This window comes from Ovis aries, chromosome 24 (genome assembly GCF_016772045.2).
Source record: "Ovis aries strain OAR_USU_Benz2616 breed Rambouillet chromosome 24, ARS-UI_Ramb_v3.0, whole genome shotgun sequence".
In the NCBI taxonomy this organism is placed as follows: domain Eukaryota; kingdom Metazoa; phylum Chordata; class Mammalia; order Artiodactyla; family Bovidae; genus Ovis; species Ovis aries.
Window position 1 is genome coordinate 14,925,910 of NC_056077.1, and position 27,025 is coordinate 14,952,934.

The following is a 27,025-nucleotide window of genomic DNA, read 5'->3' on the forward strand; positions in this document are numbered from 1 at the left end:
ATGTCCTTGCTGTTGGGCTGTTTAAATCAGAACCTTTGCTTTCTTAAAATTTGTTTTTGTTGAACATATGTTCAGTACACACAGCATAGTGATTTGATACATGGACTTGTGGCACTGCTGTTACGACCATAGCGTCAGCTATACCTCGGTCACCTGTCACGGTTATCGTTTGTTTTTTGTGATGGGAGCCATGCAGTTCTCGTCTCTTAGCAGCTGTGGAGTTTATCATACAGTATCCTTGGCCACAGCCACTGTGTAGTGCATTCAGCCTTCAGGACAACTTTATCTCTGAGTTTCAAGTTTATCTTAAGCAAGACCAATTGCCTTCGGTTGCTTCTCAAGTCTCGTCAGCCAGGATGGTCCCCCACCCTCCTCTGTAATGCCACCTGTGGGCCTTTTAAAGGAAGATACACTAGAACCCAGACCCATTTAATTTTTTCTTCTGAGGCGTCCGCTCAGGGTAGGAAATGCAGAAACTTCACAGAAAAGAGAGGATGTGGGCCCCTCCGCACCCAGGGGAAACCACTGTGAGTTAGCTTCGGGTCTGTTTTTGCAAAAACGTGTTTAAAAATAACTGCAGCCTATTGTTGCTCTCCGTGCAGGCGAGCGTCTCCCTGAAGCGCCTGAGGGTCTTCCTGTCCCATGAGGACCTGGACCCTGACAGCATCCAGCGCCGGCCCATCAAAGACGGTGCGTCCGGGGAGCGTGGACCACCTACAGGCCTTCCCAGGAGGGTGAACATGCACCTCTCTTATCTCGCCTTCTTGTGAGAGGCCCACCCCTCCCCGAGGGCCAGGTTCCAGGGCCCCAGCTTCCACTCCATTTCTGGGCAAATCAGCAAACTGAGGAAGTTGGAGACTCAGCAGACACCACCCCTGCAGCTGTGCTGCCTCAGGCGGGTCACTTCACTGCTCTGAGCCTCACTTTCCCCATCTGGACAATGGAAAGGACAGTGCCTTTCTTTCTTTTGTGTTTGGTAGATTTGTTATTCTGTAGCTTATTGATTTATCCTTTCCCAGTGGACCTCTGAGCAGGGATCTCCAGGCACTCAATAAGAAATATTCATAGCACTAGTGGTAGTAACTGCTTTCATTGCAATGGCATGCCCGCTAGGTGTGTCCTGTCCTAAGGACGTCACCATACTCACCCGTCCATTGCTCACTGCAGCTGTGGAAACCCTCCATCAGCAGATGAGGACACTTGCCTGGGTAACTCACACACTAGTATGAAGTAGTCAGGATTCACATCTGCAGCCCGTCAGCATAATCTGTGTTCTCACCCGTGGTTCCACATCTCCGCACTGAGATTTACTGAGCACCCGCTATGTGTCATTGTTCTAAGGACTGTCTGTTGCCTCATTTTCCTCCGCATGACAGCCCTGTGAGGTTGATCCCATTAACAATCTCAGTTTGCAGATGAGGAAAGTGAGGCACAGAGAAGTTAACTAACTTGCCTGTGCTTCTCCAGCTAGGAAATGGCCACACGGGATTTGAACCCACAGAGTCTGGCTCCCAGGCCCAGTAGATGTGGTCAGAGGGATGAACGTGTGTATGCATGTGAGCACTACATCGCATGTACACACGTGAGCAGTGTAGCAGGTGTGTACATGTGAGCGGTGCAGCAGGCATTCAGATGTCCTCAGTGGCGCGTGGAACACCCAGCACAGCACTTGACAAACAAAGATCATGGTAGTCGATCCCCCCATGTATGTACCAGGCGGTTGGCATGGGGGGCCACGCCCCTCAGCCTCAGCACCACCAACATTCGGGTCAGGGTCGCTTTGCTGTGGGGATGTCCTGTACGTTGTATTGAGTTGGCCAGAAAGTTCATTTTTCTGCATAATGTTACGAAAAACCCAGAGTTTTTTGACCAGTGCTATAGGCTGCTTGAGCAGCACCCCTAGGTGCCAGTAACACCCATCCCAGGTTCGACAACTAAAAATGTCTCCAGACATTGTGTCCCTGGGGGATCAAAGTCACCCCTAGTTGAGAACCACCACTTCCTGGAACCTCCCTCCCGATTTCCCTGGCCTGTGGTTGTCCAGTTTCTGTTGTGTTGAGGATCGAGTTATTCCCTGCCCCCAACACACACACACACACACACACACACACACACACACGTTGCAGAATGATGCCGTCTACTCAAGGGTTTGGGGTCAACCAAGGAGATTTCAAGCTCCCCAGATCAGCTCACAGCAAGAGTCACATTGGAAAACCCCTGGGCCTGGGTCCAGGCCTCAGTTGAGGCCTCAGCCCCGATTCCCTGCCCTGAAGGCAGCCACTCTTAGGTGCTCAGCCTTTGAGAAGTTTATCCACACTCTCCAGGTGCCAGATGGGGGCCCCTAGGCAGCTCCTGGCCAAGTCTTATAGCCTCTAGCTTGACTGACTCTAGTGGCTTTTCTTAAATTCCTTAAATAGCACCTTCCAGCTTCCTCCTTGTTTGCTGTTGCAGGGGACAGATGGGAGCCAGGCAGGTTAAGTTCGGTTAACCAGTAACTTCCGCTCCTCACAGATTTTGTTGCTTTGGTGGGTGGGGCAATTTATTTATGCCTTTGACAACTTAGAAGCACCCCCCCCATACCCCCCCACCCGCCCATCTTCTCTTTAGATGGTTTCAAGTTGCCTCATCATTTAGGTCAGAAGTTGTTAGTGTAAGTGAGGGGCATGGAGTAAAAAGAGAATAAAAGGAGGTAATGTTGATGCAGGCAGAGGGGCTAGAACACGTAGGGCCACCTTACGCAGACTTTGTCTGGCGTGCCTTCCCCTCCCCCGCCACGATTCCCCGTTTCCTGTTGCATCCCCGAGTTTGCACAGTTTACAGAGGTTGGTGTTGAGGGGAAGACTGACCTGGCCTGACGTGAGCGGCGTGGCTGGAGGAAGGGAGAGAGGGGATGCAGGGAGGTGAGTTAGGAGGCCGCCCCGGAATCTGGGAGTTTCAGGGTGAAGGACCCTACTTTGAACATTAGAGGAGGGGCCCTGGAGGTGTAATGAGGGCCAGCCTGAGCTGATCACGGGCGACTGCATGAGGGAGCTGCTGGCGCCCTGTGACCTTAGCTTCTGCTCACCCCGCCCCCGCCCCTCCCCCAGAGCTGCCGGAAGCTCCCAGGAATGAGTACGGTAGGCCCCAGGGGGTCCCTGGCCCTCCCAGATTGTGCGGCCTCCTATCTTTTAAAGGCAGAGCCCTCTCGTGGTTTCGGCTCTCTGGGTGGAGGCCGCTTCCAGAGCTGCTGGTTGAAGTTCTTCAGAAACAGTGACTGATGTGACCAGATAATGCCTAGCATGGGTGTCCAGCCTCTGGAGTTGAACTGCCTGATATGGAAAAACAAAAAGTAAGAGCCTGCTGCTCCAGCGTAGGCCGCGGCTGCACCTCCGCCTGACGTGTTATCTCTGGTGCCTTCCAGCTGGAGCCACGAACAGCATCACTGTGAAGAACGCCACATTCACGTGGGCCAGGAATGACCCCCCCACGCTGCATGGGTAAGTGGGACGTGGAGAGAGACACGGGGCCCTGGGCAAACGCAGGTCTGAATTCCAGCGAGCTCCAGCTCTGTGACCATGAATGGGTCACTTTGCCTTAATGAGCGTCAGTTCGGCTCATCCGGCAGGTCCCGTCGCACCTGCTTGGGCTTCGGGGAGGAGCAGATGACCGTGGGCCTGGCTCAGAGGGTTCCCTCAGACTGTGAGTGACTCGAACCTTGCCCAGATCGGCTTATGCAACAAAGAGAAACTTCTGGTTCTCGTAACTGCCAAGGTTCACTTTCAGGTTTGGTGTGATCCGGGGACTCAGACAGTGCCTCTCCTTCGTGTCTTTGTTCCCCAGCCATCTGTGCTGCTTCCTTCTCAGACGTCCTCTTCCCTCAAGATCCAAATGGCCCCCATCGACTCCAGATGTCCCTCCTATGTCATCAGGAGACCCACTTGCCTCTTATTGGCCCAGGTTGGGTCACGTGCTTCTCCATGAGCCAATCGCTGTGCCAGAAGAGACAGAGCACACTGATTGGCTGAGTGGGTTGGAAGTTGTGATGGTGGCAGGAAGGATTGGGTCTGCTGAAAACCTGTCCGCTCACATGTGATATCAGGCTGGGTTGTTCTCCATCCTCTCTCTTAGCTGCCTGGTTCACCCTTTCCCGCCATTTCTGTGTCTGAGACACTGCCCACCTCAGTCCTTATTTTTCTAAGTAACAGCATCCTGGGAATTGACTTGCTTCCCTGGCTGCATGTCAAATGCCTCTGAGTTCTTTCCAACTGCAGGCCTTGCTCCGGGGATCTCAGACTTCCTTAAGGAGTCCCCCATCACAGGGCCGGACAGGACATTTTTAGGGGCCAGATTTATATCCCTCCATGCCCCTAAATAATTGCCCCCTTACTGAGTAGCCAAATTACTGCGGTGTTTTATTTGAGGATGTGGGGAGGGGCAGATCAGACTTTCTGGAGAAACGAGTCTGTGTAACGCTACCCTGGATGGGACTGCATGTTTAGGAAGTTCTTGCTTATGTCTAACTTAACTCATGTCAGCTTCAACTTTAGCTTTTCTCTTGTCCTGCTTCATAAGTGAGTAGTCTGTGCCTATGCCTCTGTCCCTCTGTCTGTCCTTCCAGCCTCAAAGAACTTTTTGTTCCCGTCACCCTCCCTTGACCAACCCATTGAATATCCACCCTTCAACCCCTACCGACCCCAGATTTCTCCATCCAGACCTATAAAATTTTCCCATCTTGCCTGGATGATCACAGGAGCTGCCTCACTGGGCTGACTGTTCTGTCCTGGCCCCTTCATCCATTTTCCTCCCAGCGTAGAACAAAAGAACAATCAGTGTGACAAAAGAACAATCGGTGTGACCATGTAGCATGTACGAAAGAATTGAACAATGCGAGCAAAAGCCATCAGCCTTTCCAACCTTTCCACCAATATGTTGAAATCATAATAGCAGCTCTTGGAAAGAGCAGCCAATGTAGGTGAACGCGAGGAGGCCCTGGACATGCCCACCCTCCCCCAGTGGGTGGGATCCCCCATCTCCACTTTGCTGTCTGCTGTGGAGGGCCGGGCCTGGTCCTATGACGTGTGGCAGCCCATCTTGTCCGCAGAGTGTTGAGCCTGTTGTGTTTGGTTGGCCAAAACGTGTATTTGGAGTTTTCTGTAGCAGTTGATGGAAAACCCTGAACAAACAGTTTGGCCAGCCCAATACTTCGATTACTGTTATATCCGCCAAAGGGCTATGTCAGTAGAGACATGTTTCTGAAACTCTGATTCACATGTGTTAGGCCCTCCTGTCTGGCTTCCAGCTGGGAAGCATGTCCTCCGGGGGCCTCTCGAGTCTGGACACCACCCACCCACCTCTTCAGAACTGCCCCCCGACTCCCTGCCTCATCTTGTGTCATTGACGTGTCTACCTGTGGTCACACCTGTGATTTCACACCCACGGGCCTTTCCTCAGGCTGTCCCCAGGTGTCTGGGTCATGCTCACCCTTCCTCTAGCCTTGGTTTTGGGGTGGCCTCTTTGTTGAGCTTCCCCATTAGTTCAGTAGCAAAGAATCCACCTGCAATGCAGGAGGTGCAGGAGATGTGTGTTCAGTCCCTGAGTGGGCGCGGCAGCTCACTCCAGTATTCTTACCTGGAGAATCCAATGGACAGAGGAGCCTGGTGGGCTACAGTCCGTGGGGTCGCAAAAGGTTGTACATGACTAAGTGAGCACACACGCACCCTTCCTTGAGCACCTGCATCATGCCCCCAGGTGAAGGGAATCCCCCTCCACTCAAGCCCCCTTCTCCTGTCTCAGGTCGCTCCTGCAGGATCTTTCCTAAGATGCAGCTGTGTCAGGCCTGGCACAGAAGCCTCTGGGGCAGTTCCCTGAACTAATAAGCTCATTGTAGAAACAGCGGGAGTGATGTCCAGACCTCAAGACTCCGGACAACCCTGCCTTCCCTCTCTCCCCACTTGGGGCCCATCCAGCGTCGGGAAGCCGGGCTCCCCCATCTGAGCCCAGGGTGTGTCATGTCGTTTCAGCATCACGTTCTCTGTTCCGGAAGGTTCCCTGGTGGCCGTGGTGGGCCAGGTGGGCTGTGGGAAATCATCTCTACTCTCAGCGCTCTTGGCCGAGATGGACAAGGTGGAGGGACACGTGACTGTCAAGGTAGGAGGCCTGGGTGGGGGCCAGGTAACTCACGGCCAAAGGGAAGGCCAAAGGGCAATGCAGTGTTTCCTTTTATGACCTTTTATGACCTTGTTCAGCAGGTGGGGACTCCTTTGTTCTCTTCTTCTCTGCCCTCCTCGAAGGCAAGATTGTGGTGTCATTTAGTTCCTGCTGTGTCTCAGCACCTAGAATAGTGCCCGGGATGCAGTAGGCACTGGATAAGTATTTAGTAAACACACGAATGCCCCCTGGTCCACCCTCTGCCCTCGACTCCCTCCCCATCGCCGCCCTGCAGTGTGCATCCTGGGGCCGCCTCAAGCATGGCTCTTGCGGGCTTGTTCTTTCTCTTTGTGGTTCTCCTTGTATCTCTTTTGGCAAATGTAACAACACTTAAAATTTTTTATTGATGTCATTGGAATATTTCCTTGGAGAATTCTTTTTAAGGGACTTATTTAAATTCTCAGTGTTTGTTGGATTCTTAATATGGGGCTAAAAGGAGACTGTTTTTACTGCTTTTAAATACACAGTGTTTTGAACTGAGTTGCAGTGTCTTGGGAGAGAGTTTAAGAGGCTGCCTTAGTGAACAGATGTGTAACATCAGAATCAGGAGCCTTGTTTGGCATTTAGCTCTGTCCCCCACCCCCAAGACCCTTCCCTGGGGTTGAGGATATTTTCTTCCAGAGTTTTGTTGATACCAGCATTTCTTGGAGCGTGATCTGCAGCAAATTCATCTTACTGTTCAGGGAATAAAGAGTCCTGGGCTCAAACAAGCTTGGGAAATAGTACAGATTCTGATTCCTTTCCTGTTGAACACTTAAAGGCTCTGATAAGTCCTGCAGGGAGTGGGGGGGGAACCACCTGTTTAACTTTGGTTAATCCTGCGTTCCCAGACACATTTGCCTGCACCTCTTCATTGCCTAGACAGCAACTCCTTATGTCTTAAGATTACTGTCTCCTGGAGTCTACTTTTGGGGGATGCTGGTTTGTGCCATAGTTTTCATTTCAGAGCAAAATCCTTTCTTTGTTGATGATCATATGCCCTTGAGCCTAATGTGCGTTAGAGCAAAGTGTATGATAGTTGGGTCCAGACTAATGAGGGTTTCCCAGGTGGCGCTAGTGGTAAAGAACCTGTCTGCCAGTGCAGGAGACACAAGGGACAGAGGTTCAACCCCTGGGTCAGGAAGATCCCTTGGACCTATTGTTTTAAGAAATGATCTGTCATTACTTTCAAATACATGTTATAAAGTAAAGTTCATAAGCAGCATGAGCTAGGTTAATTGGAAAAAGACTCGGGATCATTTTGGGATCCACATTGCCTTCTGTTCGATTAACCCTGGGTTTCCACAATCACAGCCCTATTGACATTTCACGCCAGATAATTCTCTGCTGTGGAGGCTGTCCTGTGCACTGTAGGGTGTTCAGCAGCATCCCTGACCTCTGCCATGAGATGCCAGAAGCAGCCACAAGTGTCTCTCGACATTGTCACATATGTCCCCTGGGGGGGCAAAATTACCCCCAGTTGAGAACCACTGAATATATAGATGATGGACCAAAAAGTGAGGGTGTTTGAATATTTGGGGTTTGATGAGGTTGTAGATTTATTTGTGACTGGTTATTTTGCCTTGGTAAGTGAAGGGCTACCTACAATGTGGGTAGACCCCAGGTTCGATCCCTGGGTCAGGAAGATTCCCTGGAGAAGGGAATGACAACCCTCTCCAATATTCTTGCCTGGAAAATTCCATGGACAGAGGAGCCTGGCAGGGTACAGTCCATGGGGTCATAAAGAGTCGAACATAACTGAGCAACTAACTACAAGGAAAGTGCGGGAAATGTGTTTAAAATGTTTATTTTGTCTCAGTAGTTTAGTTGGTAGGGCTCCTGCATACTGTGGGAATTACCTGTGGGTTCTGCAGTGAGGCTTTGTGACAGTCTGGCCACTTTAAGTTAGGATATTGACGTCAGCAGTTTGGTTATTTATCTGAGAGTGGAGATGAAGAGCTGGGCTCCCTGGGTTTCATTTCCAACCTCATCCTCCTAGCATCCCTTTATTTAACAGTCTTTGAGGGCTCCCCTTTGCCCTTTTAGTGAAGCTCATACTTCTCATCCCAGAGAAGGGAACGGGCAACCCACTGCAGTATTCTTGCCTGGAGAATTCCATGGGCAGAGGAGACTTGTGGGCTGCAGTCCATGGGGTCGCAAAGAGTCAGACACTACTGAGCTACTAAACTGATCTGAACTGAACTGAGCAACACACACACACACACACACACACACGCACGCACACACGTCACTAGGACTACCAGCCTCGTGTGAGTCCCCTCCCACCCCCCAGCTCCTTCCTGCCTGTCTTCCTCTCACATCATGGTCCCGTCACACTGGCCGTCCCGTTGCTCAGACTTGCGAAGTTCCTCTTGATTTTGGACACACACACAGCAGTCAGTGGCAGCTTGCAGCAAGTGGCAGTGAGCAGTAGCTGGCAGCTAGGTCTTAGTTTCCTGAACTGGGAGTCCTAACCCCTGGACCACAGGAGCCAGCAGTTAGGGCCTGAGTCCCTAGCCCTAGCCCTTGCCCACTTGGTCAAGAACAAATTCAGGAGAGCAGGCAGAAGGTACGAGTAAAGTAAAAAGTTTGTTGAAAAGAAAAGTGCCTGCAAAAAGCTGCGTGGGCAAACTCAGAGAGTTCGTAGTTGCTTTTCGGAAGTTTAAATCCTTCATAAGGGGGCCGTTTTCCATGTCTTTGTCTTCCCCTGAGGTGTGCACACCTTAGCCAAGATGGGTCTCAAGGTGAAGGCTTCTGGGAGGAGTAAGACTCATTATGGTCTGGCATTATTCTCTGACTTTTGACCCTAAAGAGCCTTCCCATGCTTGTGCAGTGTCTCCTTTGTTCCAGAAAAAGGAGGGGAGTGGAGATCCCTTAATCCTTTACCCAAACAGGATTTTGCCCTTCTTTGTCCTGGCCATGACTATTCTCTTAAGGATATTTACAAGACAAAGACTGCCTATTTACCCTGTTTCTGTTGTTCCATTTTGGAGGGCAAATAGGCTGACTGTAAATGCCTTGACTGGAGCCCACCTCTCCTGTCTCAGGAAATGCAAAGAGGAGACTAGTTGTAAGCATCCAACCTGAAGCTCACTTCTTCGTCCCCTCATGAAACGCAGGCAGAGGTCACGTGTAAATGTCTAACCTGGAGCCTGTCTGTCCCCTGCCTCCCTCTCTCGCAGTTCCTCAGACTGAAATGCTCTTTCCTCTTCTCTTTATCAGACCAACTTATTTTCACCTGTCAGTCCTTGTTTAAATTATTTTTTTTTCAGTTACTGAGATACATGAAACAAATGCCCTCCTCGTAGTCTTTGTTCTTATGCCATTCTGACACCTTGCATGATGCGGAAATATACAGCAACTTTAGAAACGGACGGTTCTTATACAGACATCTCTGCTTAAATTTCATCAAGGAAATCTCAAGGGCTCTTTTAATGTTGTCCCAAACTAAGTCTCCCTTAAAAAAAAAAGTTTTTTTTAATTGAACTATAGTTGATTTACCGTGTTGCATTAGTTTCTAGCGTACAGTGAAGTCATTCAGGTAAATGTGTGTATGTGTTCTTTTTCAGGTTCTTTTCCAGTATAGGTTAAGTCTTCCTTTTAAAGGACTTTTTGGAAAGTCTTGTATTTTTCTCTCTCTTAGCCTGTACCACAACAATAATCAAATAATTTTTTTTTAATTATTATTATTCAGGTACTTCCCTTTCTTGGGAACCAGGAGGTTTTGGTGGTTGTTTATTTTAAAGTTTATTTTATTTTAAATATTTTATAAAATTTCTTAAGTTGAAATATAGATGATGTGTGCAGGCTTCCAGGTGGTGCTAGTGGTAAAGAACCTGCCTGTCAGTGCAGGAGACATAAGAGACGTGGGTTCGATCGCTGGGTTGGGAAGATCCCCTGGAAGAGGGCATGGCAACCCACTCCATTATTCTTGCCTGGAGAATCCCATGGAGAGAGGGGCCTGGTAGGCTACAGTCCATATGGTTGCAGAGTGTCAGATGTGACTGAGGCGACTTAGCGCACAGACGATGTACAGCATTTTATAAGATTCAGGTGTGCAGCGTAGGGGAGCTAGGCGTTTTGTTTGCTGCTATCCAGTGAATAGTTACTAAATATATAACTAATCTCATTAACAAGGACTTCAGCTCTCAAACTCTCAATATTGGAGCCAGTGACTGGCCTAGAATGGACTCTGATCCTGGCCCTGGTGTCTATAGTCCTTTGGGACTTGGTTTCCCTCTTGTTGAAACCATAGATGTGATGAAGGTATCTTGTGCAGTAAGGCCTTCCTGGACAGGGTGTAGGCCAGCTGCTCTCTTGATAACCAAGTCTGTCTGTCCTGCCACCTTCTTTGTTTGCCACCTAGGGCTCAGTGGCCTACGTCCCACAGCAGGCCTGGATTCAGAACATTTCTCTCCGAGAAAACATCCTTTTTGGACGCCAGCTACAGGAACGGTATTATAAAGCTGTGATAGAAGCCTGTGCCCTCCTCCCAGACCTGGAAATCCTGCCTAGTGGGGACCGGACAGAGATTGGTGAGAAGGTCAGTAGACTTCAGCATGGCCCCGTATCAGTTAGCTATTGCTGTGTAACAAACGAGCGCAAAAAAAATCTCAGTCACTTATGATGTTAAACACTTTGCTACTTATGGGTGGGTCAACCATGACTGGGTGACCCAGGCTGGGCTCAGCTGGGTGGCTCTGTTCCACATTGCAGGCCAGCGAAGCCCGGTTCCAGGCTGTGGCTGTGGCTCAGGTCTCCCCAGTGGCTTCTTACTAGGGCCTGGGTGAGGGGACAGCAGCTCCCCAGGGGCAAGCTTTTTCAATGGCAGCAGCAGAAGCCCAAGAGAACAACAAGAACAACAAAATGTGATGTCTTTTAAAGCACACCATCCTTTCTACCCATAAAGCAGATCACTTGGTTGAACCCAAAGACAAAGAACCAGAGAGTGCATGTTACTTTTGTGGTCATATGACAGACAAGTCCCAAGACCATTGGCACTATACAGGGCATAGGGGTGTCAGTGATTCAAATGTCCACAGCCCTTTTCAAAACATTATCATTATGATAATGATGCATATAATAATACAATAGCTAACACTTAGGGATTAATTGCTATGTGCCAGGCACAGTGCTAAACACTTTATACATATCTTGTCCTTACAGCAAGCCCAGGAGATGGGATTTACTGTTAATTCTGTGTAATGGTAGAGGAAAGGGAGGCACAGGAAGGCCAAATGACTTCCGGAGCCCCTTCCCATCTCAGGGCCTTTGCGCATGCTTTCCTCTCTGCCTGGCTGGCTTGCTCAGTTGCGCCCTGGTGGTTAAGTGGTGTGCACATGAGGAGTGCAAATGGTCTGGAGCCAACTAAAGAGCTTTCCCGCCCTTGTTTCTAGTTATTAATGCAAGCCAGTGGCTACACCAACTTTCCTACTTCGTTAGCCATTTATTTGAGTGAAACCTGCAGTTCCTTGGAAAGAAAAAAACAAAATTATTAGAGCTTTTGGGGTTTTCAAGTGGCAAAGAATCCTGAGTGAGAACTTAATTTACAGGCATTGTGTGGAATCCAAGGGCTGGAATGTGGTGGGGCTCAGGAAGGGACTGATTCCTCCTCTGAATTTCATCTCTGCTTTTCTGTGGAGCTTTGTTGTTTTTTTCCAAAATGTATATATCTGCCACTTGGAGATTCCTCACTCTCCTTGTTTAGGCTCTAGTAATCAATGTGGGGGCTTCCCAGGTGGCACTTGTGGAGATGTAAGAGACGCTGGTTCGATCCCTGGGTTGGGAAGACCCCCTAGAGGAGGGCATGGCAGCCCACTCCAGTATTCTTGCCTAGAGAATCCTATGGACAGAGGAGCCTGGTGGGCTACCGTCCATAGGGCCACAGAGTTGGACACGACCAAAGTGACTTCTCAGGTACACATGCACCCAGTTTTGGAGGGAGAGGATGTGATTGGCTTAGTTTGGGTCTGATGTCTGCCTGGGCCCAAAAAGCTGTGAACTAGAGGAACTCTCATAATGAACCTGGCTCCCAGGACCCTGGCTCCCAGAGCAGGGGGAGGGTGGGCATCTCTTGGGACGGGAGCTGGGCAGTTAGCCTAGCAGGTGTCCACTCTGACTCCAGCCAGATATGCAAGTGATGCTGGCTTACCTGCTGCAGGAGGGCCCCATGGACCTTGTGCCCTGGTTCAGATTAGCAAACATTGCCCTTCCTGCTGGCTGGTGGGGTGCAGGCTGGATTGCAGCTCCCCTGGGGCACAGCCAGCCTTGACTGCATGGCTTCACCAGTGAGCGAAGCCTCAAGATCACGAGCCTTCCTGTAGCCAGCACTGTGTGGTGCCACCAGCCTCGCCTTCCTGACCGTGCCCTGCTCAGCAGCACCCGGCGGTTCGGGTTTTCTCTTGGCGGGTTTCACAGTTGAGGCTGAACCCGGAGCCAGGACTTGAACTCACGTTGGCTCAGGCGCGATCTCGCTCTGTTACCACTGCTCCTTCCGCAGGAGGCAGGCTCAGCCCTGCGGGCTCTGGCGAGGCGCGATGCATGGTGAGCTGGTGCACCCCTCTGCCTGTCTCGGCTTCCCAGGAGGTCCACCCTTCTGCCGTGTTTCTCCGCAGGGTGTGAACCTGTCTGGGGGCCAGAAGCAGCGTGTGAGCCTGGCGCGGGCTGTGTACTGCGACTCTGATGTCTACCTCCTCGACGATCCCCTCTCGGCTGTGGACGCCCACGTGGGCAAGCACATCTTTGAAAACGTGGTTGGCCCCAAGGGGCTTCTGAAGAACAAGGTACCTGCTGTGGGGGCGGTTTTGGGTCCCCGCTCTTTGGTCAGGTCGTGGTGGGTCGCCTTTGGGACCCCTTTGCTTGATTGGACTGGAGATCATATTTTCGAATCCATCCCTTGGCGGTCTTCCGGGGACAGCCTTCTTGTTCTCATTGCCTCAGCTTGGCAGAAAGAAGCTTTTCTTTCTGCTTAAACAATAGGGGTGGTGTTGCCGAGGGAAGTACCCTCCCACACACACCATCCCCTGTCCCAAGGAGCTGGCCCTCCTTTCCCTGCTGACTGTGGCCGTGGGCTGAGGGACAGAGGTTTGAGCAGGAAAACGGCTACCAGACCTTAACATGACAGGAAAGGGTTCCTTTCCTCTTTTATTCTTTTTGAAATTTGTTTGTTTAGGGGAGTTACAGAGGCTCTTCTTCAGCCTCTCCCATTAAATAGTAAGACATGCCCATGGGAAAAAATGTAGCAAATTCAGAAAACCATGAAGGAGAAAAACAATTATGCATCGTCTCACCACTGAGAGATTTTTGTATTTCTTTCAAGTCTTTTTGCTGTGTATATAAGCTTTTTTTGTTTGTTATTTTTGGCTGCACTGGGTCTTCCTTGTTGCCCACAGACTGTCTTTGGTTGTTTGGGAGCGCATGGAGCTGGCTGGCCACTGTCTGGTTTCCAAGTGCGCGCTTCTCATTGTGGAGGCTGCTCTTGTGGAACACAGACTTTAGGGCACAAGGGCTTAGTTGCTCCTCACATGTGGGAACTTCCCAGACCAGGAATCAAACCTGTGTCCCCTGCACTGGTGGGTGGATTCTTAACCACTGGGCCACCAGGGAAGTTCTGTATAAGCTTTTTAATATGATTATCACATCATGCATATATATATATGTATACACACAATGAACATGCTCCTTAATCTGTTGTAAGCATTCCCCTGCACCCCATAAGAATTCTGTTTAATTTTTACATATTAAAAACTTGTTTTGGTTGTGAAAGAAATACATGCCCATAGTAACAAAACCAGACAGTATATGTAGAGTTAAAAAAAACAACAACAACAATTCTCCCTCATCCTGCAGCCCTAGCTGCTCTCAAAAGCAGGGGCCAGTGAATCTAGCCCACTGCCTGTTTTTGTAGGCAGCCCACCAGCCAAGAATGATCTTTACATTTTTAAGTGGTTGGAAAAAATCCTGAAGACAAATATTTTGTGACATAGGAAAATTGTATTAAAGTTACATATCCGCTTCCATAAATAAAGCTTTACTGGATCATGGCCAGCCCATCTGTTTATGTCTTGTGTATGAGCAGAGGGCCCATAAAGCTGAAAATGTTTACCATTAGGCTGTTTTAAGAAAAAGCTTGCCAACTTGTGTAAACGGTTTGATGCACATCCTCCCAGACTTTCAGTTAGATAAAATAGATACCCATGTACAAACGCTGTAGTCTTTTGGGGGTGGGGAAATGAAAAACTAAGTCACAGCATGCACATTATTTTGCAGGAGCGTCATTGTTTTATTCATCTACACATGGATGGTTCCTTCTCTGCGTCTCCTCCAGATTGTTGTTCAAAACCAACTGTCCTCATCACCCTTATTAAAATTGCAACCCCCCCACCCCCCATCTCGGTATCCTTTCCACTTTATTTCCACGTGCTCACAACACAGCACACAGCATTTTACTCATATCGGTCCGGACCCTAGAATCTGGAGCAAGGATCGTTGTTTCCCTCACTCCTGCCCGCGCCCCCCGACCCCCTCACCCTAGCTCCTGGCCTGCAGATTGCAGTGCTTCTGTGTGCCTGCATCCCAGGCGCATGTACAGGTGTGTGGGGTGGGGGTGGGATGAGAAATTCCCTCTTGCGCGCATGCGCTAATGTGGCCGTGTCTCTGCTCTCCCTGCAGACGCGGCTCCTGGTCACGCATGGCATCAGCTACTTGCCCCAGATGGATGTTATCATAGTCATGAGTGGCGGCAAGATCTCCGAGATGGGCTCCTACCAGGAGCTACTGGCTCGGGACGGTGCCTTCGCCGAGTTCCTGCGTACCTACGCCAGCGCCGAGCAGGAGCAGGGGCAGCCGGACGACGGTAGGGCTGTGTGGGCCTCCGGTGTGGGTGGTGCCTGGTCAGCCCCAGGTCTCCCTCTGAAAGTTCTCACTAGTCGCCCTGGAAGCTCAGGAGGGCATCAGGTGGGGGGCTAGGCCAGGCCCTCTAAGGAACCATCTGGAAGGACTTCCAGTTGAGAGGGAGTCCCAGTACTTTAGACAGCTGGGTCAGCAGAACTGGACACAAGTCCCAGTACTTTAATGTAATATATCTCTGGGCCTGTGGAGTTACAGGGGTTTCATGACAAAGATGGAGGTAGTGATAATTACAGTCCTCCTGGCTCCCAGGAGGCTGTGAGAAGCCAGTGGCACATTCACCTTGTTGTTCAGTTGCTCAGTCATAGCCGACTCCTTGCAACCCCGTGAGCACGCCAGGCTTCCCTGTCCCTTGATGTCTCCCAGAGTCTGCTCACATTCATGCCCATTGAGGGCATGAGGCCAGACCTGGGGGGTCATGAGGCCAGACCTGGTGGCTGAGCCTGCAGGTTGGAGGTTGGCAGGACCTTAGTTCCAGTCTCAGCTGCTGCTCTTTGCAGCTGTGTGATGTCTGGCCATTCCTGATGAAGCATTGAAACAACAGACCCGACCTTCTGGCGCCTGAATGTGCTAGATTACTGGAGCCTTTGGCACAGTGCCAGTGACAGCTGCTGCTGTTACTTTTCTTGGGAAGAGTGCACCCTGATACCCTACGCATGTGGCATCTGCCAGGTTCAGGTAGACCTGCCCACTTCTCAACCACCACACCTGCCCTGTCCTCACAAGAGCATGCTCTGAATTCTGGGCTGGGGCCTTACCCTGTCTTTATTTGAAGCAAACAGGGTGAGGTGTCTAAGAATCCTGTTCTCTCTTACTATGTGTATGTGTCTTAACTGGGTCGTACCTGACTTTGCAGTCATGGACTGTAGCCCACCAGGCTCCTCTATCCATGGGATCCTCCAGGCAAGAATACTGGAGTGGGTTGCCATTTCCTACTCCAGGGAATCTTCCCTACCCAGGGATTGAACCCGGGTCTCCTGCATTGCAGGCAGTTTCTTTACTGATTGAGCCAGCAGGGAAGCCCCGTTCTCTCCTTTAGTTGGTTTGAAATTCAGGGAATTGGTTGGCCTGCGGGTTGCCCTATATTTACGTCAGATGGGCATCTGGAACGGATCCTCTGCTGGTTGCTCCCCACCCCCTCAAGGAGCCTTGACCTGCCTTACACAGAGAGGAAAGAAGTCATTTGATGCCTTTTCTGCTTTGGTTTCAGCTGTTGCTAAAAAGAGTGGGACTAAAGCGAGATGGCCTGTCCTGCTGTGATCTCCCTCTTCCAGGAACTAATTACAGACTCCCTGGGCCCCTGGGGCGTGTTTGTTACATCCTCAGTCCCCAGGCAGGTCTCAGATAGGCTGTCTCCCAACCCCCCCACCCCACCCCCCGGTTGGGGCTGCAGGACTGTCCCGTTGCACAACTCCCGTGGGCAGAGTTGTCATCGGGGTGTCTGTGATGTGAGGATACACGTCAGTGAGTGATTGTTGACTGCTGACCAGGGCTTCTGTCCCCGACAGGGGTCATCACGTTGGCTCACTCACTCCTCCTCACAGCTTCTCATGGGAGGGAAGATGGTGGTGCCCAGTCCACCGGGGAGGAAACTGAGGCTTACAAGAAGCTCGTCCTGGGATTTCCCTGGCGCTCCAGTGGTTAGTACTCTATACTTCCACTGCAGGGGCTCAGGTTCAGTCCCTGATTGGGAAACTAAGATCCCATTTGCCAAGTGGTGTGGCTAAAAGATTGAAAAAAAAAAAACAAAAAAAAAACGGGGTCTTGTCCCTCGTGTGCCAGGGGCAGGCGGGTCCCTGTCTCGTGAATGCAGCTGAGCCCTAAGAAAGCTATTTACCATTCACTGATTGGTGTTCACTGAGCACTCAGCCATGTGTTAAGCTCTGCGTCGTTCTCCTAGGGCTACTGTAACGAGAGTCCCGCTAGCTTAAACAGTGGGAGTGGAGGCTGGACGTCTGAGGTCAAGGTGGCGGCCTTCTCCTGAGGGCCGTGAGGGTGCCATGCCTCTCCGCCAGCATCTCGTGGTTTGCTGGCGCTCTGTGGTATTCCTTGGCCTGCAGGAGCATCAGCCAGTCCTGCCTTCCTCTTCACACGGGATTCTTTTTGTGTGTGTCTCTCCAGATCTCCCCTTCTTACAAGGCATCAATTATATAGGATTAGGGTCCATCCTCAGGAGCCCACGTGAACAGTTAACACCAGAGACCATGGCTCCTCATGCAGTTACATTCCTAGGTACTGGAGGTCAGAACTTCAACGTATGAATTTAGTTGGTGGGGGATGTAGTTTGGCCCTTAAACTAGAAGCGTTCTAGATTTGGGGGAGACGGAAGTGAGCAAGATCCAGGCAAGTCCTGCCCTCACAGAGCTCAGGGTCTAGTGGGAGAGAAAGGCAGTCAGCAGTCAGCCAGTGGAAATGGTTCTGTGCAGCATTAAGTGCTGTGAAGGAGAGCACGTCGGGCAATGGGCTGAAGAGTTTGGGGGTTCAGGCACTTCAGGCAGCATGGTTAGGGTTCCCTGTGGGGAGCAGTGTTCTGACCCAAGTAACAGCAGAGGCCTCAGCCCTTGCATGAGCTCAGTCTGTTCAAGGAACAGGAAAGAGGCCAGTGTGGGCACACCATGGTGGGCAAGGGCTGAGGGTGGGAGATGAGGCTGGCGAGGGGGTTACCCGTCCGGGTCTTTCAGCGTGAGGAGTTTGGGGTTTGTTCTCATTGCAGCTGGGGAGCTGATGAATGTCAGAGACGGGCGGGCCCACAGCCAGACTGCTCAGCTTCATTCCTCTGCATGAGAGTTTGCTGGAGTCCTCCTGGTTTGGGGTTTTTCTTTCTTTTTTTTTTTTTAATGTGAGCCATTTTTCTGAAGTCTTTATTGAATTTGTTACAGTGTTACTTCTGTTTCCTGTTTTGGCTTTTTGGCCCTAAGGCATGTAGGTTCTTAGCTCCCAAGCAGGGATAGAACCTGTACCCCTAGCATTAAAAGGCAAAGTGTTAACCACTGGACCGCCAGGGAAGTCCCCCTAGTGGTTTTTAATAAGTCCTTTATTGAGATACAATTCACACATCATGTGATTCAGTGAGTTTTAGAAATACTCCAGTATTTTATTTGTGCAGCCATCACCAAGCTGAGTTTCAGAACAGCCTCACCCCCTCGAGGAAACCTCCCATCCGTTGGCAGTCACTCCCCATTTCCTCCCTGCCCTCTAAGTCCTAGGCAACCACTTCATCTGCTTTTTTTCCTTCTGATTTTTGAGTTGCAATTTCTTCTGATTTGCAGTTTACAAAGAACACTGTGTAAATCTGAGGCATGGGATTTGACTTAGTACATCCTGAAATAGGACCGCCATAAGTTTAGTGTACATCCATCATTTCATATAGTTGCAAAAGTAAAGAAACAGAAAAAGAATTTTTTTTTCCTGTGATGAGAATTCTTAATAATTACTAAGCAGTTTTAATTATATTAATCATGTGCATTATATTTCTAGCACTTACTTTATAACTGGCAGTTAGTGCCTCTTGACTGCCTTCATCCAATTCTTGCTCCCCCCACCATCTCTGGTGACTACAAATCTGATCTTTGTTTCTATTTTGTTTTTAAAGCGTAACTTACCTACAACACTGTGTTCGTTGCCGGTGGTATTTCTATTTGTCACGGTGGTCACCACACAAATCTACTTTCTCTATAGGTTTGTCCTACTCTGAACATTTCTGTACGAACAGGATTCTTTTGTGACTGGCTTCTCTCATTTGGTTAGCGTGACGTTTCCAGGGTCCGTCTGTGGAAGCTTGCATCAGAACTTCATTTCTTCTGATTGTTGAATCATATTCCGTTGTGTAGACACACCACATTTTATCTATCCATTCAATGGCTCATGAGCATATGAGCTGTTTCCCGTTTTGGACTATTATGAATAGTGCTGCTGCGAACCCTAGAGGTTTTAAAAGAAAAGTATTTACTTTTGCCAATGTGAGATAGCCAACTCTCCCTTTAAGCATTTAAATGCCCGATCAAATGAGTTTCTACATGTCTATGCTCCTGTGGTCGGAAAGTTCTGCTGCAAGTCTAACCAGCTCTCCTCTTGCTACAGAGTCTCCTTTCTCAGATTGTCTCTTAGCCCAAGTCAAGCCAAGGTCACACAAAGTGTGGTAGCAATTTTGAAATAACATATTTCCCACATCTGCTTGGTGGGCTGCTGCCGCTAAGTCGCTTCAGTCATGTCTAACTCTGTGCGACCCCATAGATGGCAGCCCACCAGGCTCCACCATCCCTGGGATTCTCCAGGCAAGGACACTGGAGTGGGTTGCCATTTCCTTCGTTTAGGCAAAAATAACCCTCTATGGATTTATCTCAGTTTTTTTCCCCAGAATGAATTCTCTCTCTTCTCCCCATTCTTTCCAGGTGAGCAAGGACAGTCCTTACACCCTATTGGCCACAGAAGGGATTTTTTTTTTCCCTTCTTTTTGTCCCCAGCCACACGCATATCCAAAGCAGATTATGCAGAACATGGGATGCTGCCAATTAAAAAATTTTTTGTGTGTGCACGTCAGCACTTAATTTTGGTGGTAAAAATACCATCCAGTGCCCTTGCACCACTGTGGGGTCATTTCTCCAATTTAGTCACTCAGCCCCCTGCTAGGCAGGTCACAGAGGTCCTCTGACTGTGGGTCTAAAATCAAATTTGCTCTCTCCCCGCACCCTCCGGTCTTTTCACCTCTCTGGAGGGATCCTGACGATAAGGCTTGGCGTCAGGGACCAATCTTGCTCAGCTGTGGCCAGTGCCAGTGACCTTGGATTTGTCTGAAACACATTTTTGGCTCCTTCTAAAGGGAAATTTTTGTTTCCGTGTTGGATTAATCACGTCTTTTGTAGAACACCCAGGCTGGAGGGCGAGTGTTTGGTTTGGGGGAATTCTGTCTCTCTCAGATGGAGAATGGGATCTAGGCTTGGGATGGGAGGCATCAGGAGCCGAGGGGGTGCTACTGACTCCCTCCCCGGGAATATGCCTTATCCTGTTTCTAGGAGACTTTTTGTTTGTTGGCAAAGAGATTGACAAAGTGGTTCATTAACCTTTGTACCTGGAAGGTATAGAACATGTTTATTTACTCTGGTGACTTTATTAGGAACCTAAAACCTAGAATGGCAGTTTGCAAACAATATTTGTGCCTCCCGGGGACACTTGGCAATGTCTGCAGGTGTGTTTGGTTGTCATAATGAGGGAGGGGGGGCATCCCTGGCATCTTATCAGGAGAGACTAAGGATGCTGCTAAACACTCGGCCATGCACGCGGCAGCCCCCTCCGGCCTGCCCCCCGCCACCCCCCAGAAGCAGAGAATCACCCCCCGATGATGTCAGTGGTGCTGAGGGTGTGAAAGCCACTCTGCTTTGACTTCTCTCTGCCCAGGCTCTTCCCTTATCTTGGGAGAAAGACCTTGACTCCAGCAACGTGACCGGTTTTCGAAACTTTATTCCAGTCTTATTTTCTCAACCTTGTCACTCAGTCTTATTCCCCTCTTTTCCAGATTTTTTGAACTTTTTTTTAACCTGATTATAAAATCAAAAATATGTGCCGCTTGTAGACCATGGCAAATGGTAGAACAGCTCCAAGAACCAGCAAAAAGAACGTCCTTCAGCTCTCCCACCACCCCGAGGGGAGCTGCCCTGGCATTTGGCCTGTTTCCCACCTGTCTTTTTCATTTAGGACCTTTTTCCTAGGGTGCCTTTTTGTCGCCAGTTTTTCTGTCCCTCTTTTTCATTTCTTTGTTTAACACTAGGTCCCAGGTGCCTCCCCTTGCTGCAAAAAAAGTCAGTCGTAAGCACCGAACAGCAGCTGGAGAGCCCGTCAGACAGATGGCACATTCCTCCCCTCTGTCCTCAGTGTCCGTGTTTCTTCCCCTTTTGAGTCTGAAGAACTTGCAGGGCTGAGGCGGGAGGCTCGGGCCGGGTGATGTAGCCAGTCGATTCCGTTTTTGGTCAAAAACCCGGCATTGACTGTAAAGCAGTGACTTGAATTCTTCCCTCAAGGGGGAAGCTTGCCTGCTGGCTGTTGCCCAGGCAGAGTTCCAGAACCTTCTTGAGAATAAACAGCCTGCGAGGTGCCAGCCTTGAGGATGAGCGGCTGGCTGAACACTCGGCCCAGGCAGCGTTTATGTGGTTCAAGGGCCGGGAGATGCCTGGTTACCAGCATCACAGCCCCGTCCCTGGGTGCTCGGAAGCCCTCAGGGAGAGCCATTGGGTTATAAGTCTTATGTCTTTGCTTCTGAATTATTTTACATGATCCTCCTCTCCCAACTCCCCCACCCCCGCATCATTCATATTTTCTCCTTACCTGGCTTTCTGTTTCTCTGTAGCGTTTAACACTGCCTCACAGTAAATTCTGGATCTGCTACTTTATACTCTCTTTCTCTCCCTTGGAATCCAAGCTCTGTGAGGGCTTTTGGTCACCTCTGTGTCCCCAAGACTGAGAACAGTGCCTGGTGCATCATAGATACTCAGGGAATGTGTTAATAAGTGAATGAGTGAGTTACATCTGTATCGTTTAAGGCACGTCCTGCGTAGTGGTTGGACAGTAACACAGCTGTGTATATACCCCAGATTGGGAACAACTGTGAGCCGATTTTACACATTTCTCTCAGGGCTGGTTCAGAAACCAGCTTTGTGGATTTGGGCTACGACATGGCATCACTGTGTCTGATATGGTGCCTCTTCCGGCATTGGAAGGTCATCTCTGCTTGTTCTGTGGCCGTTCATTTGTTAATTTGTCCATCTGCTTCTCTGCTGTGTGCCACGGGGACATCTGGTACTTGAGCTACCATGTGGAATGGTGCCCTGTGGATTGTGCAGTGCACATCCTGTGCAACCCCACATGGCCATCAGATGCACAAAGTGCTGGGAATAGAGTGGTAGATAAGACCTCGGAATGCGCTCTCGAGAGCTCACAGTCTGATGGGGGAGACAAAATGCTAAATAATCAAGGACATCACGGTGCTAAACGTGTGAGGGAGGCGAGCCTGGGGAGTTGGAAGGACCCTGAGATGGGTCCCTGTCCTAGCCTGGGAAGGTCCCAGATGATATCTGAGCCGAGTCACCACCCCTCCCCCCTCCTCTCCACGTGGAACTGGCTCAGAGCAAGGTGTTCGTGCCCTTGAAGAAGCAAGGACTGTGCACTGGCTAGGGGCCTGTGCCACCTTCTGGCTGGCACGCCTGCCCTTCACACTGTAATACTTTCTCTCTCTCTCCCTCTGGTGCCTGGAAAACAGGCGTGAAGACAGAAGGTCAGCCTGCATTTTTCTAGCTTTCCTTATGTTTAAACACTTGGAACTTTTAGAGAAGGGAGCAGGCCCCAGGCAGTAGTGTTCTTGTCAGGGATACACCCAGATCACGTGGGATGGGGAAACCAAAAAGCACAAACGCAACAGGTCCCTTAGCTGTCCTTGCCCCTCACCTTTAAGGAAAAACATTCATCCGCCTTCTCTGGGCATTTAAATGGGGGTCTCATGGGGAGGGTTCTTTTGCCTTGGTTCTTAACACTTTCTTGGGTCTTGTGAATTCCTAGGCATCAACGTGGTGGATGAGGAGGAAGGTCAGTGCCAGCGGGTTGGAGTTGGCTGTGCCTGCAGCTCGAGGCTGCACATGACTTGTCCTGCTGCTGCATGCCTGGGGAGGGGCCCGTGAACGTCTGCATTTCCATCCCTTTCCGTCATTCATCCAGCATTTATTGGGCACCTACTGTGTGCCAGCTTTGCGGTTGTCCCTTGGGGATACAGATCGACTCTCCCCACCTCTCACTGGTCAACTGAGTGACCGTGGCTAAGCTGTACTGTGTCGCAGGTCAGATGACCACAGGCAGCAAGCCTTGAAAGAGACCCTGGTTGTGAAATGCCCAGCACCCAGTAGGTGGAAGATGCATGGTAGCAGTTTGGTTATTACGATCCCACCCACACCTCCTGGGCATGATTAAGACCCAAGCACAGGGTGATGAGCCCCTCGTGGAGTAGCTGCAGGTGCCAGGGGTGCCCAGAGGTGGCATGTCTTCTAGAAGAACTTGAGCAGGAAAGGCTGCCCAGTCTCCCTCTAGTGACAGAAAGGCATGAACTGGCCCCAGAGCAGACCCATGCCTTCTGCCTTCCAGAGCCAGCAGTGTGTGGCTGGGGGTTCACACCAAGGCCCCTTTTGACAGCGACTGAAGCTGATTTTGGCCACTTAAACAGGGGTGTTTACCAGTAGGATTCCAAGTAGCAAAAGGAACTCAAAAGCAGATAGCAGAAATCAAAGGCAAAAGTGGATGATCAAGACTCAGACATTGGGAGCTCTGGACTTGAGACTCCTTTGGGGACAGAGCAGTTGTACAGATCTTTGGTCCTTGTGGGGCCACCACTCAAAGTCCTCTGGGGGAGGGGTCCTGATGGGCTGACCTTGGGCAGGGTCCCCCTTGGCTGGGAATCCTGGGAGACGGGGGAAAGGGGCAAATCCCCTGCAAAGAATAGGACGATGTAGCGCACACATTCCCATTCTCCTCCTGGGACTCACGGTCCCTCCCTTGCAGACGAAGGCTTTCCAGCTGCCCCAGCTGGTGTATCGCCAGTGGGCTAATAGGGTTTTGATGAAGGGGACCTCCACTGCATGTGAAGCAGGAGGGGGTAGAGAAGGCTGAGGTTCCAGAGGGCGCCTGGGCAGCTGGGCAGGACGGGGCTCTCTGAAGTACCTGTTGCAAGACGGGGGTCTCTGGGAGTGTTGTAAAGCACCCCACCCTGCACAGCGGAAGACAGTCAGGGTCAGGCTTGGGCCCCAGTGCTGTGCATGTGTGCTTGCGCTGTCTGCAGGCCGCTGCATGGGAAGTCCTACCTGTTATCACTCTTCTTTTTCATTTGTTTTACTCCCCCCCCCCCCAATTTAAAAAAAATTGCTGATTTTAAAGGAAACATTTAAAGCAGTGATTCTCAGTCGTGGATGTGCCCCAGAATTATCTACGGAACACGTTTGAAAATGCAGATAACAGTAAGCACCATGACCTAGTCTTCCATTCAACAAGCGCAGCGTCATTTCTTCCTCTTGCTCATGGGGGCTGGTGCTGCTGTTCCTCCCATTCTGCAGATGTGGAAAGTGAGGCTCAGAGAGGTTCATTGCTTCCCTAGTTCACACAGCTAGGAGGTGAGCAAGCACTTCCCACGCATCCCAGCCCCCTGACTGCTCGCAGCGTGGGGTCAGCCTCCCTGGCAGAGTCAGTGCAGGGGCCAGGGCCGGCCCCAGGTCATCCCCAGATGATTCACACACGGCCAAGATTGAGAATCACCGGCTCAGGGCCCCCGCATCAGCCCAGGAATGACCCCCAGCCCTGCTTCCTTGCCATCCTCTGTCACTTCCCGTGGTTGTTGCCTGAGAGAGTCACTCTTGCTGGATTCTGCTTTGATTCATGTCGCATCAGCATGTTCGCGAGTTCGCTGCCGGCTGTGTATTCATACCCTTTTGTAGCTTCTCTCCTGCATCCTCTGCCGGGGTCAGCCCTTTGGAGTCCTACGTTACGTTCTCTCTCCTGCTCTCTGTCTCCCGGCACCAAAGAGTGAGGAAGTCAGTGCAGAGTGGGCGGTAATAAACATATCCCTGACTTGCCGGAAGATTAAAGGAGATAATGTATTTCAGCAGAGCGCAGTGGCTGACACTGAATAAATGTCAGCCACTGTCCCTAAGGTGACAGGGATCAGTCTTAATGCTGGGCGGATACTTCCTGGGATTGGAGCAGATACCCAGCTGGTGTGCCCGTGGTGCCTGTTTCAGTTGTTGAAATAGTTCCGTATTACTGGGAGAACAGCCACTGCCCCAGCAGTCCCAGGTAACCCCTTACCCCGATCTTCAGGACCTCCCCTTGATCCTGCAACCAGTGGGTTAACCCCTTGGCTGGGGGCGCCTGGGACTCCACTATCTGATGCCCTTGTCCACAGGGGTTGTTATTTATTTGGGGTTTCACCCCTGTCTCGGATGCTTGGGGACCAGAAGAGCGTGTCCTTTCCCCTGCATGGTTCATTTGTGTCCTGACCCCATGAGCCAGGCTGCACACAGCCCAGAGACCATCAGCAGAACTGGATTTTGCTGGTTGCTGCTGGCACAGGGCACTTGCTCAGGACTCTTGAGATGGTTGCAAAACACCATCCCTGTCCCTGAGAGAGCTGGCCAGCCGGGAAGCCTGTCTGTGGCCGCTGCAAAGCAGGTCTTGCTTTCTGAGCTTCCTGGCGGCCAGGTTGTCTGTCGTCTCCCCACACGGTGACAGGTGTTGGTGTCCAGCCCTTGAAATCACCATCCTCCCCCTCCTCCTTTCTGCCAGGCTTGGCAGGCGTCGGCGGTCCAGGGAAGGAGGTGAAACAGATGGAGAACGGCATGCTGGTGACGGACACTGCAGGGAAGCAAATGCAGAGGTGAGGTGGAGCAGGCCGGGGGACCCTGTGGATTTTCCCGGCACCACGTGTCTCCCCCTGCTAGTGGGGAGGGAGGAGGAATGGGGTGTCCGCAGCAAGGCTCAACGCCAAAAGAAAGACTTTAGCTTCTGCTTCCCCCACCACCCCCCCCCACCCCAAATCCTGGCAGAACCTCACTTCCCAGAGAGTAGAGGCTCAAAGGGGAAGCCTCGTTGTGCTCCTGCCAGGGGGCATGGCTCACGCAGGCCTCACAGCTGGATTTAACCATCCGTCTGCACTTCTGACACTCAAGCTCCCTACATGGCGTGGCTCTTTGCTCAAGTCACTCAGTGGGGCCTGGAATGTTGAGGCTATAAGAGCCAACAGCCAATTCAAAATAGTCACAGTAGCAGTAGCAGCTGTGTTTTATGTGCCATTAAGGAGCCAGGTGCAGTGCCAAGTCCTGTATAGTCCATAAACCTGGAGGTAGTTTCTCTCATCTTCCCATTTTATAGGTGGGCAGACTGAGAGCTGTCCACAGGCCATACAGCCAGAGAGAAGCCAGGCTTGAATATTTGAACCTGAGTTCAGCCTCTGAGCCAGTGCTCCTAAGTTTTATGCTTTGGTGCTTTAAAGAAGGTTGCTTTTGGTCAGATCATGGGGTATTTGGAGGAGCGGCATTGACCTGTCTGTACCTCAGTTTCTTCCATTGTCGAATGGGGTCTTTGGTGCCCCTGCCGTGTAGGATTGTAGGAAGGCTTCTGTGATGTGGCATGTGGGCGCTTAGAACTGTACCTCCTGCCTTCGGCACTCAGTAAATGCTGCGCGGTTATTCTTTAGGTGAGCTGGAGCTGCCTGGGGTTACTTCTTTAGGGGTGGGGGGATTTCACAGACATGGGCTGGGAAGAAAATGAGCATGAGCTTCTGTGCCCCTCAGAACCCTGCCCACAGTCCCCTCCTGCGCCCAGCTGTGTGTCGTACACAACACACTTCCTTCTCTGCTCGGGCAGCAGTCAGGGTGTGAGCTTGGCATGTGTGTGAAGCACGCATAAAAGTGCTTTGCCTGGAGCATGCACGGGGCTGAGGGGGCACTGCCCTGGTCTGTGCAGGTGGCCAGCATAAGGGAAGAATTGGCTGAGATGGGGCAGGCGCCTGCAGGCAGTCCTGGGGTTTCGGAGCAGGTGACCACAGGACGCTTGCAGCAGCATGCCATGGGTGGACCGAGCAGAAACACACAGCAACTGGGTATTCATTTTTCTATTGCTGCGTGACAAGTGATCACAAGCTCAGTGGTTTGCCATCTCAGTTCCTATGGGTCGGGGTGTCTGGGCACAGCTTAGCTGGCTCCTCTGCTCAGGGTCTCTCAAAAGCTGTAACCAAGGCATCAGCTGGGGTCTCAGCTGAAGGCTCGTCTGGGGAAGGATCCTCTTCCAAATGCACGAGGCTGCTGGCAGGACGTGGTTCCTCAGTCCCTAACTGGCCGCATCCTGGAGGACCCCTCCGTCCCCAGCTCCCTGGGCCCCTCCCACCTCCACACTCACAGCATCGGGGCAGACAAACAAACCAAGAAGGCAG

At 50.9% G+C, this 27,025-nt stretch overlaps 1 protein-coding gene across 5 annotated transcripts in view; it reads left to right on the forward strand.

Annotated features, from left to right (window-relative positions):
* The window catches only part of ABCC1 (ATP binding cassette subfamily C member 1), a 155,489-nt gene that overhangs the window by 105,825 nt on the left and 22,639 nt on the right, over positions 1 to 27,025 (forward strand). For 3 of the 5 annotated variants that reach the window (XM_060406312.1, XM_027961611.3, XM_027961612.3), the window contains 8 exons: positions 603 to 690; positions 3,401 to 3,476; positions 6,000 to 6,126; positions 10,532 to 10,708; positions 12,780 to 12,947; positions 14,836 to 15,019; positions 22,618 to 22,644; positions 25,381 to 25,471. In XM_060406312.1, coding sequence (XP_060262295.1) covers positions 603 to 690; positions 3,401 to 3,476; positions 6,000 to 6,126; positions 10,532 to 10,708; positions 12,780 to 12,947; positions 14,836 to 15,019; positions 22,618 to 22,644; positions 25,381 to 25,471 — 938 coding nt within the window. The remainder of the gene's footprint in view (positions 1 to 602; positions 691 to 3,400; positions 3,477 to 5,999; positions 6,127 to 10,531; positions 10,709 to 12,779; positions 12,948 to 14,835; positions 15,020 to 22,617; positions 22,645 to 25,380; positions 25,472 to 27,025) is intronic. The other 2 variants (XM_015104096.4, XM_042239823.2) reach the window with 1 other exon arrangement.